The sequence below is a fragment of the Panulirus ornatus genome, chromosome 26, assembly GCF_036320965.1.
Source record: "Panulirus ornatus isolate Po-2019 chromosome 26, ASM3632096v1, whole genome shotgun sequence".
Classification (NCBI taxonomy): domain Eukaryota; kingdom Metazoa; phylum Arthropoda; class Malacostraca; order Decapoda; family Palinuridae; genus Panulirus; species Panulirus ornatus.
Window position 1 is genome coordinate 7,226,071 of NC_092249.1, and position 11,570 is coordinate 7,237,640.

Genomic DNA, 11,570 nt, shown 5'->3' on the forward strand with positions numbered 1-11,570 from the left:
TTATTACCAACGGGATCAATATCAAATACATGCACGAATATTTCAGTAATGCTATGAGATAGCATCCGAATACAATACTGAACATCACTGACTAGTACGAAATAAGATTAGTTGCATTAGTAATTTAGATACTCAAATTTGAACATCGTGTCATTGCTTTGGTTTTAAAGTCTACACGTGATCAGAAAACTTTTTTTATTCCGTGGAACGATATGGAACCTATTGTAATTGATCAATTTATTACATAGTTAAAGTGAAGGACTTTTACCATTAATGTACATTCCAACTTTATTTTGCATTACCATGATAAAAGACGTAATGCCGGAAGGGATGTCAAAGGTTTTGTATATAATACATCAAATAAGTTTTATCTTTTTTATTTGGTTATTTTCTTAATGGACAAACATTGGACAAATTTCCATTGTGAACTAGTAATAAGGCTTGGGAGCGTAGGCTGCGTCAGTAATAGTGAGGTACTCAGTCAATGTAGTCCTTTGTGTTCTGACGATTGTTCGTACGAACGTTGAAGTATGTGTTGATCTGCAAGAAATAAATCAACATTATTGGCTTTTACATAATAGGTACAACGATCAATTACACATGTTTAAGCACTTGTCAATTTGAAATCGAAGTTAAATTGTCATTATGGTATTCTTTTTTCCAATTTAACAACTTTACTGAACTTACGCTCTAGTAGCTGTCGTAGTGTAAGTGACTTGCTTGATTCTGTAAGATGTGTGGGTGATAATGACGTGGTCTACCGAGGTTTCAGTCACGTATCTGTAGTCTGTATCTGTGGCTGTTACAGTCACGGACGTGGGACGGACCACCACAGTTCTCTCAAGTGATACCAAATCATTCGTGGGAGTATGTAACACCTGTTGAAGATGGCAAGGACTTAATATAAATTTATCACCTTTAGAACTTTTGAACATTGGACCAAAAAAAGATTAAATCTATTACCTTTACACAGACTTTTGAGTATTGGATCAAAAAATTACCACCTTTACAAGAACTTTTGAACATTGGACCAAGAAAAAGAATAAAACTGCAAAGTTTCCGAACGTATTTACCTGTTGCGTTGTAGCAAGCACAGTCCGTACAGAGAGGTCGGTCAGGGTCACAGGAACGCTATGGAAAGCAGTGTCGGTCAGGGTCACAAACCGGTCTATGGTGATCGTTTGTGTGACTGTGGGAGTGATTGGAGCTTCCAAAATTCTGTTGACTTGACCAACGGGGCTGGTACCAATGTTTCCACCCAAGACACCAGCTAAACCACCTGTAACAGCAGGGCCGGTACCAAATGTATCACCTAAGACACTAGCTGGACCGCCTGTGACAGCAGCAGCAGGGCCGGTACCAAATCTACCACCCAAGACACCAACTGGACCACCTGTAACAAAGCTACCACCCAAGACACCAGCTGGACCACCTGTAACAGCAGCAGGGCCAGTACCAAATCTACCACCTAAGATACCAGGTGGACCACCTGTGACAGCAGCAGCAGGGCCGGTACCAAATCTACCACCCAAGACACCAGCTGGACCACCTGTAACAGCAGCAGCAGGGCCAGTAACAAAGCTACCACCCAAGATACCATCTGGATCACCTAAAACAGCAGCTGGACCCAACTTGGGGATGGCAAGACCAGAAACTTCAATGCCACCTCGGATTCTGGCATTGTCACCACCTAGAGGGATTGCTGGGCCTCCGAAACTGGGAGCAAACCTTTCCATGGCTTCTAGAATTAAGGCAGGACCACTAGCGTCACCGCGACCAAAACCGTTTGACAAGGTTCCTTTAAGAGTGTTAAGTCGCTGACCGACCATGTCGACAGGTCGACCTAGGATAACCGCTGGGCTAACTACTCTCGTTGTGTCAATGCCAATTACATTACCAACGTTGCCAAATTTACGATTAGAACTTCCATCAAAATCTGCTCCTCGACCATGAAAATCTGCTCCTCGACCAAAGTTTTCATTAGCGGCGCTGCCGATGTGGCCACTTGTAGGGAAGTCACCGAAGTTCTGAGCAGGTTCGTTAAAGAATTGACCTGCAATGTTTCTTTCATTCCCGCCTACAGTGAAGATGTTCCCGGATTGGCGCGAGTTGGTTCCGTCATTTGCACCAATGTAAACATTCTGAAGTTAATACAAGCTGTAGATTAGTTTTACGACAAACTATAGAAACTAGCAAAATACATAATGTAGATGTATGAACATGGACGAAAAAATATGGAAATTAGCAAAATATATAATGTAGCTGTATGAACATTTACGAAAATTTAGAAAATGTGTTATTGTTCAGAAAAATTTCAACCTATCCTGTTATGTTTAGTTACAGGAAAAACACCAACCTGGAAATTTTGTGCGGTAGTTAGTAGACATTGCCATACTACAAGTGTCACCAATGATTTCCACGCCATCTGCAATTTCAAATTCGAAGGCAAAAATCACAATTTACAATTAAAACCTTCGAATCCGTACGTTTGAAAGATTTTTCAGTATATGGAGTTTAAAAATGTTAAAGAAAATCACTCGTTTGACTTTAATCTTGCAGGAATTTAAACTATCAATGCAGTCGTAAAGCATACGTATACACTACCTTATGATCCCCCAAACCTGAAATCACTGGTATCTAACAAAAACTGCATTTACTCAACATTAATCTTTTTTCTAACGTTAAAAGAGAAATACAAGCGTTAATTTCACTTTGAATTTCATCCAACGATGAAAATCACAAAGTGAAATACTAGAAGTCACAGCAAGATGAAAATATAAAAAAAAAAAAAAAAAAGCACTCAAAAAAGTGAAAATTGAACCTATACCCACCAATCAAAAACAATATTCACCCATATCTCACTAAACATCTTTATAATAGAAACCTTATATAGAAATTACACCAACACAAAAACCAAACATTACCAGAATGGATCTTACACCAACGGCAGAACCAAACACAACAGATGTCGACTACTGGAAGAAAACCAAGAAAGTGACATTCAGTTCCTCAGCCGTCCACGTCATCACCTCCTTCACTATAGGAAGGACAGGAAAGCTCGGTAATACAAATGGTTTTTCACTAACTAGAACCTCGTTTACGTGAACGTACGAACACACTCACAAACAATGAACAAAACCCCCTCTCCCTTCCCAACCTTCTTACCAGTCACCAGATGGCTCTCATGTCTGCTTTTGTCGCCTTTATGTTTACAGCCAGAGTTTCATGCTGAGGGCAACCTGTAGTCAATCTGGATTGATATCGTGATCATAAGTCTTTGCTCTATGCAAAAAAGGTGAAAAAACCTCCAAATCCTGAAAATAGCTTCCATTGGTTTCTGCAGGTAGAATAATGTCGTTTGTGTCCAAAGCAGTAGGGAAAATAATCAAGTACTCTATGTTGCAGTAAGGCACAGCGTCAATGAAAAAAATGAAAAAAAAAGAAAACATTTGATATAAGCTAATGTGCACAAGACTTACACATCCAGTATAATGTTGGAAAGGATCACAAGTTTGCGCGTGATCAAGATATATTCCCATGAGTCCCCGGGGAAAATGAAACACGATAAGTTCCCAAGTGCACTTTCGTGTAATAATCACATCATCAGAGAAGACACAAGAGAGAAATAAAAGTCAGTTGATATACATCGAAGAGACAAAACTAGGACGCTATTTGGTAAACAAATATGATTATAAATTTCTTTCCTAACCGTAGTCCCTCCCCCTTACAGAAAACGAGAGAAAAGGAAAATGTGAGTAAACGTTTCTGTGAGGTTCCTAGAGAATTTATCATTCATTTACTTTATTGGACATTTGGCATAGCTTTGAACACCTGGTATATCATGAAAATGAAAATAATGTGGAGATCAGACATTCTCGTATTTGGTGAATGAGAAGCTACTTATATACAGTTAACTATGTTTCCATTTTAGCATATGAGTTAAATCTATTGATAGCTTCAACATAATTTTCGTTCCATATGGAGGTCACTATCATTCTTCATACCATTATTCAACTAAATAATTTGGTAATGTGAATTACTAGATTTCCCCGTTATATCCGACATATCAAGCTGAGCCTCCTCAATAGATGGCGCGATTATAGAAGCATATGGCGTTTTATACACACACACACACACACACACACCTCCTTGATGAAAGTGTCGTCGCTCTCCAACCTTTTATTTATGATGTGTTCATAGTCGTTCCTCACACTCTTACAGTAACAAAACATTAATCGTTTCATTTTAGACACATTTTCTGTTTCTCCCCAAAACAGATTATATTCAGTAAAAGGTCTTTTAGACTGTAGTATAACTTAGATTCAATAGATAGTAATCACATAGCAGAATGACCACTACAATAGATAATAATCACATAGCAGGATAACCACTACAATAGATAGTAGTCACATAGCAGAATAACCACCACAATCTCCGCTGAAACAACCGAACAACTTACAATAATCATTCCCCATTGTCTCTTTGAATGCCATTACATAATGTATATTCCATGTACGCACTACGAGAATATCAAATGTATGTATAACGTATGATATGGATGATAGATTGATCATACTTAACTCTTGACTAAACTGGAGAGGGTTTGCTAAGAAATATTATCTTGTGATGTAGTACAAATGGCCTTTAGTTATTGGTAAGTAAAAACACAACAGTATACATACTTATCCATCTATATACACTACCTATCATGTATATCATACATACCACAGAGACAATGTTCATTATTCATAGATATTGGTAGGCAAAAACACTACAGTATACATACTTATCCATCTATATACACTACCTATTATAAAAATCATACATACCAGAGAGACAATGTTCATTATTCATAGATATTGGTAGGCTAAAACACTACAGTATACATACTTATCCATCTATATACATTACCTATCATATAAATCATACATACCAGAGAGACAATGTTCATTATTCATCTCGCGTGAGTGAAGAAAGACTTGAGCTGCACTTCTTCATACCAGAATTATATTGTTTATATTCCATGGGATAAGCAAGCTTGTCTCTATCACAATGCCTGACCTTCACCACTTGTTTTTTTCACACAAGTCATCACTAAAGGCATCATCCTTGGGTCGATATGAAATACAAGTTACATGTATGATCTGTAAAGAATCTCATAAACTTTTTTTTTTCTATCTTATTCTTGTCATCGTATCCCACCTTAGCGAGGGGGCGCCACCCAGAGACAAACCTCGGACCCATTTACTTCCAACCTATCATGTATATTGCAAGCACATCCACTCCACAAACTCAATAAATAATTATCATTAATCAGTTGATCTTGTCATACGTTTTAGGTTAATATTCTAGCTCGTTTATACGTTTATTGCACTTCTGGAGGTTAGTCTTTTCTACAGAAACTTTAAAAACAAATATGTTTTTTCATTGGAATATCAAGTAATCCAAGACAGAAAGAAAGGAATACCCCAACATGCACGTTCCTCTCGAGGTAATTGTTTGTGAAATATAATGTGAGATACAATGGTGCATTTGTACTTTGTTGTTGTCATAAAGATTATCACTGTAGTCAACTTGAACTTACGGATAATTGGAAGGAAATGTGGGAATTGGAGAGTTTAATTCTTGAAGTAATTATCACCATAAGCAAGAAAGTGGCTGAGTGTGTGCGCAATAGAAAAAAACCATCAAACAATTTGTACCAAAATCTCTCTCTCTCTCTCTCTCTCTCTCTCTCTCTCTCTCTCTCTCTCTCTCTCTCTCTCTCTCTCCGACACTCAGAGAGTGTATGTGGCGCTTGTGTTCATGTGTTCGAAGAACGAGTCAAATTACTTTCATATGCGCTCTTAACGTTGTATGATGGGTAATCTACAAATACAAAGCAGAAATAATTATGTTCCAATATTGTCCCTAACACTTTTTTTGATCATGAACAGTAAATGATATTAACGCTCTGTAGGTGCGTATTGGGAGCATAATTCCTCCTATAAAATTTTGTGCCACCGTTAATTGCGTCAGTGAGTATTGCAAGTATAATTTCTCTTACAGGTGACAGTTAATGGTGCCAGATGAAAAAAATACGATCCAGAGCTATTATGTCTGGTAGTGCAAGATATCTCTCAAATGTGTTTGGTAGAGACAACTTTTTACCAATACTTGTTTGCCGTATCCCGCGTTAGCGAGGTATTGCTTGGAACAGACGAAGAAGCGACTTAGTCACTCACTTTCATTCTCTAGCTGTCATGCGCAATGCACCGAAACCAAAGCGCCCTATCCACAACCAGGTCCCACAGACCTCACTATGGTTTCTCCCGTCCGCTTCAAATAACTTGGTTTAGTCCTACCTAGTTCAGTCCTACCAGTTTCCCGTTCGAAGTGTTGCCGGAGGGAGTGGCGAGAGGAGAGAGCCTTAGCTTTGCTATCCATTTCTTCTAGTAGTTTTAAGGGGACTGCATTATCTTTTTCTTTCTGTTTAAGTAGTGTTCAGGGCAGAGTATCTCGCTCGGACCTTTTCCGGGATCCTTCTGGTCCCTGAGGCCAGTGCTTTTCCGGGATCCTTCTGGTCCCTGTGGCTAATGCTTTTCCGGGATCCTTCTGGTTCCTGTGGCCAGTGCTTTTCCGGGATCCTTCACGTCTGGAGCCGCCTCTCTTCCATCATCACCAGATCCTTCTGGCGAAGACGACAAAGAAGAGGAAGTGGCCATTTTTGCCTCTCTCACGTCTCCGAATTATATGCTGACGGAGACTAAAGGGAACATTCCTTTCCGCATATTGCTGGCTACTAAGCTGGCACAAAAGTACGTCCATACCTGTTATAAAAATGACGATCCCTGCTTGAAGTGTTTGTTTATCAAGGTATTTTTCCTCTCTGGCCAATGATATTTCTGCAGGCTGAGGGCAAGTGATATGTCTCCGGGCTGAGGGGTATGTTTTGTAAGTCTCAGCTTTTCTCCGATCTATTTCATTCTTCTCCTTTGCATAAGAGAATTTCTCATTTTTTCACAACGGATTCTTCACATGCTAGTGGTTGATATACATAAGTAGCTTATATGAATATTTTTTTTTCTAGAGGTCTTTCCTTCTTGCCAGGAATTACAGGTTCTTTAGAACCCAAGAACTACTTTGTATAGGTATAATTCATAACAACTGTACGTAAGATGCAGGGAAAACGACCTTGCCCCTCTTAGGACATTTACATGTAAAAGACTCTCTTTTACACTCCTAATAATTAGGACGTCTGATCACTATCTTGAGGAGGCGAAGGTGAAGATTTGTAGAGGTTTTGAAAAATAGGGGGAAGGGGAGTGGAATGTCGGGGAAAAGAGAGTGGTGAGAGTAAGTGAGCTTGGAAAGGACGCTTGTGCGAAGAAATATCAGGAGAGGTTGAACGTATAATAATTGCAAAAGGTTAGAGCAAATGGAATGAGGGGAGTGAGTGAGGAATGGGATGTATTTAGTGCAGCAGTGATAACATGCAAGAGATGCATGTGGCATGAGAAAGGTTTGAGGTCGGCAGATTAGAAAGGATAGTGAGTGGTGGGATGAAGAAGTAATATTAGTGAAAGAGAAAAAAGAGGCATTTGGATGATACTTACAAGGAAGTGCAAATGAGTGGGAGATGTATAAGAGAAAGCGGCAGGAGGTCAAGAGGAAGGTGCAAGGGTTGAAAAAGAGGGCGAGTGATTGTTGGGTGAGAGAGTGTCATTAAACTTTAAGAAAACTGAAATTATGGTTTGGAAGGAGGTAGATAACGTGCAAAAGACAAGAGAACAAATAAGAACATCAGTGAAGAGGGCAGCAAGAGAGGTGAGCAAGAATTAGTGATGGAGTGAGGAGGAGATGGAGCTACCATTTTCAAGGACTGTTGAATGTGTTTGATGTTAGAGATGCAGATGTAGGGTATTTTGATCGGAGTGGTGTGCAAAGTGAGAGAGTCAGGGAGAGTGGTTTAGTGAAGGGAGAAGACGAATAGTGGAAATTCCCACGGAAAGTCCCACTGGTAGAGTCAGCATATTTGAAACCCCTAATCTGTCTGATCGGCCACCTTAGTTTTGGAGAGACACACTGGTTTCCTCGCTAACTTGTGTTCTCTTCTCAAACATAGGCTTTGACTACAAGCCTAAGAGGACTACCGACTGATAGATGTGGAGGAGTCATGAATCCTTCTACAGACAACGAAGGCTCCCTTATCAAGAATATCACCTATCCGACATGTGGACCTTAATGACTGGTGATTCTGTACTCAGCAACGACAGAGTTTTATGTCATTTTGGACACACGTAAGTGGAGAAGCCGGCGAAAGACGGTGAAGAATGAATGAAAATATACATTAGGGGAACCAAGTTGCGCAGGAACGTTATTCACTTATTCGTCACTCACTCATGAATAGCCAGCAGTCGACATTATATCGATATTTTGGTAATATACGAAGAGTAATGAAATAACTCCCTCCCTGCCGGCTGAGCTTTCCAGAACTTTCCAGAACACTTAATCCTCACGACTTAACTTGAGAGCTAATATTTGTTTCACCACTGGAGATTAACATATATATCTCTCTCGACTTAGATATCTTTGGCCAAGGATCACAAGGGGGGGCCACTACTTGCTCGCGAGCATCGTCCCCTGCTGGGGAGATATTGACCATCTGCTTGGGTACAATGTGCCAGGATGGTGGCGAGTTTGGTCACCTGGCAAGGGAGAGGGATGTCTTGATGAGGGAAGTTTTAGCCACACATTGCCCAAGAAGCCCAGCAGACGGCCCTTATAGGGGAGCGTGGGCCAACTGTTCGGGGCGTGTGTTGTAAACACACTGTTTTCATCATCATCATCATACACACACACACACACACACACACACACACACACACACACACACACACATATATATATATATATATATATATATATATATATATATATATATATATATATATATATATATATATATATATATTATCCCTGGGGATAGGGGAGCAAGAATACTTCCCACGTATTCCCTGCGTGTCGTAGAAGGCGACTAAAAGGGGAGGGAGCGGGGGGCTGGAAATCCTCCCCTCTCATTTTTTTTTTTTTTTTTTTTTTAATTTTCCAAAAGAAGGAACAGAGAATTGGGCCAGGTGAGGGTAGTCCCTCAAAGGCCCAGTCATCTGTTCTTAACGCTACCTCGCTAATGCGGGAAATGGCGAATAGTTTGAAAGAAAAGAAAGAATATATATATATATATATATATATATATATATATATATATATATATATATATATATATATATATATATATATATATAACTTCAAGGTATCGAAAAGTGGTTTAAACCTGCATGTTTTATACACTTGCTACTTGCGTAATTTTAGTGTGTATATATATATATATATATATATATATATATATATATATATATATATATATATATATATATATATATATATCCCTGGGGATAGGGGATTAAGAGTACTTCCCACGTATTCCCTGCGTGTCGTAGAAGGCGACTAAAAGGGGAGGGAGCGGGGGGCTGGAAATCCTCCCCTCTCGTTTTTTTTTTTTAATTTTCCAAAAGAAGGAACAGAGAATTGGGCCAGGTGAGGGTATTCCCTCAAAGGCCCAGTCCTCTGTTCTTAACGCTACCTCGCTAATGCGGGAAATGGCGAATAGTTTGAAAGAAAGAAAGAAATATATATATATATATATATATATATATATATATATATATATATATATATATATATATATATATATATATATATATTAGTGCATATGAATGGGCACCTTCATAGAACATACAAACCTCCAACAGTCAGGCTCGAACCTAGGACCCCTGTGCAACAGGCGGGAGCGCTACCGCTAGGTTATGATCACCCCTAAACAGGGAAATGACCATTCGAATACTATGTACTCGAATACCCTTCGCCTCACGTTGGTGAGTAACGGGGTCTACACCGGTCATTTATCATCAGGCTCACACAACCTCCAGATAGCATTTTACCGAACCTAACAATAAGGGGCGATTATAGCCTAGCTGTAGCTCTCCCGATCGCCACGCAGGGGTCCCGGGTTCGAACCTGGCTGCTGGAGGTTTGTGTGTTCTATAGAGGTGCACGTTCATATGCACTGTATTCATAGCAACCCCGCGTAGTCACAATAGGGGAAGTGAGGTTACATGCGGGAGGCTGAAACCCCTCGAAACTCACCGTCATGTCCAGACTCTCGCCAGGTGTGTTTGTGTGTGTGTGTGTGGAAGATGCAAATTATGAGTACTTTTGTAATATTGTTGAACTAGTAAGGAGCAAATTGTCATAAAGATAATGTAAGGAATTAGCACGTAGAATAACCCATAGCTTGTATCTTAAGGTTTATTATAGAAATAGAATTGCTAAACTCATAAGGGACATGTCCTCGTCCATAGCAGCTCCCATATACGATTAAGCTAAGTGCAAAAGTTTGCTATTTACGGCGCTTAAATACGAACACACAATCAAACAGTTTCAACTAATGACACCACGAAAATGTATCGAGTGTGGAAAATATGACAAAGTGACATAGTGAAGTCATTAACTGGGAGAAACTGAAATGATCGCCTTAGGAACCCAACGTGATTTCGGGTCACGCAGTACACAGACGAGACTGAGTGAGTATCCTATTGTCCTTGAAAACAGTTACCCAACCCGGAGAGAGTGGCATTCAGCATCCAATAGGAAATCTCGCACAGCCTGGTTCATTCGAGTAGCTGTTTGGGTCATGCAGTTGTATGGGTCGAGCACCTGTTTGGGGTCGATTGCCAGGTTGGGTCGAGGGCTTGTTTGGGGAGAGCACCTGTAGGGCATCGGTCAAGATCCCAACTGGGGAGAGTCTTAAGGACGTGCTTGTGGCGTGCTTGACCCAATGCCTCTACGTACAACGCGTGTACGGACACACTCACGCCCAGACACCCGGCTGCATTGCACTCCAGCCACTCCAAATCCAGTGTCACAAACCGACCCATCAAGTGAATTTTTAACACCAGAGAACAAGAAAGTCCTTTGCAATTGTGAATTAGGAATTGTGAATTAGGATCTTTAGTTACTATTAGTTATTGAGTTAGGATTCATGCTACATTATTTCTTATTTCTGAAACGGTGAGTAGACTTAGATGTTAAGGTATCCCACGCAGACACAGATCACTGTCATTTTATGTGGACTCTTGTCATTCTATTTAGGTATTAGATATAAGAAGTTTATTGACCTTTCCTATATCTATCTATCTATCTATCTATCTATATATATATATATATATATATATATATATATATATATATATATATATATATATATGTATATATATATATATCCCTGTTATCCCTGGGGATAGGGGAGAAAGAATACTTCCCACGTATTCCCCGCGTGTCGTAGAAGGCGACTAAAAGGGGAGGGAGCGGGGGGCTGGAAATCCTCCCCTCTCGTGTTTTTTTTTTTTCAATTTTCCAAAGAAGGAACAGAGAAGGGGGCCAGGTGAGGATATTCCCTCAAAGGCCCAGTCCTCTGTTCTTAACGCTACCTCGCTAACGCGGGAAGTGGCGAATAGTACGGAAAAAAAAAA

The 11,570-nt window shown here is 39.8% G+C and overlaps 1 protein-coding gene across 2 annotated transcripts; it reads right to left on the reverse strand.

Annotated features, from left to right (window-relative positions):
- Nucleotides 1-361: 361 nt before the first annotated feature.
- On the reverse strand, nt 362-3,009 carry LOC139757440 (uncharacterized). 2 transcript variants are annotated; one of them, XM_071677959.1, is made up of 5 exons: nt 2,925-3,009; nt 2,357-2,425; nt 1,074-2,141; nt 688-878; nt 362-540 (listed from the first exon to the last, which is right to left on the reverse strand). In XM_071677959.1, the coding sequence occupies exons 2-5, from the start codon at nt 2,423-2,425 to the stop codon at nt 429-431; spliced, it is 1,440 nt and encodes a 479-aa protein (XP_071534060.1). In that variant the 5' UTR covers nt 2,925-3,009; the 3' UTR covers nt 362-428. The 2 variants fall into 2 exon arrangements, with proteins under 2 accessions (XP_071534060.1, XP_071534061.1); XM_071677960.1 differs by having other exon boundaries at nt 2,940-2,994.
- Between the last annotated feature and the right edge of the window lie 8,561 nt (nt 3,010-11,570).

Coding starts and splice junctions, on each gene's coding strand:
- LOC139757440 (XM_071677959.1), bottom strand. CDS start 2,425: ATGGCGTGGAAATCATTGGTGACACTTGTAGTATGGCAATGTCTACTA. Junction 2,142..2,356: donor CTACCGCACAAAATTTCCAG/GTTGGTGTTTTT, acceptor TATTAACTTCAG/AATGTTTACATTGGTGCAAA. Junction 541..687: donor ACTACGACAGCTACTAGAGC/GTAAGTTCAGTA, acceptor TATTTCTTGCAG/ATCAACACATACTTCAACGT.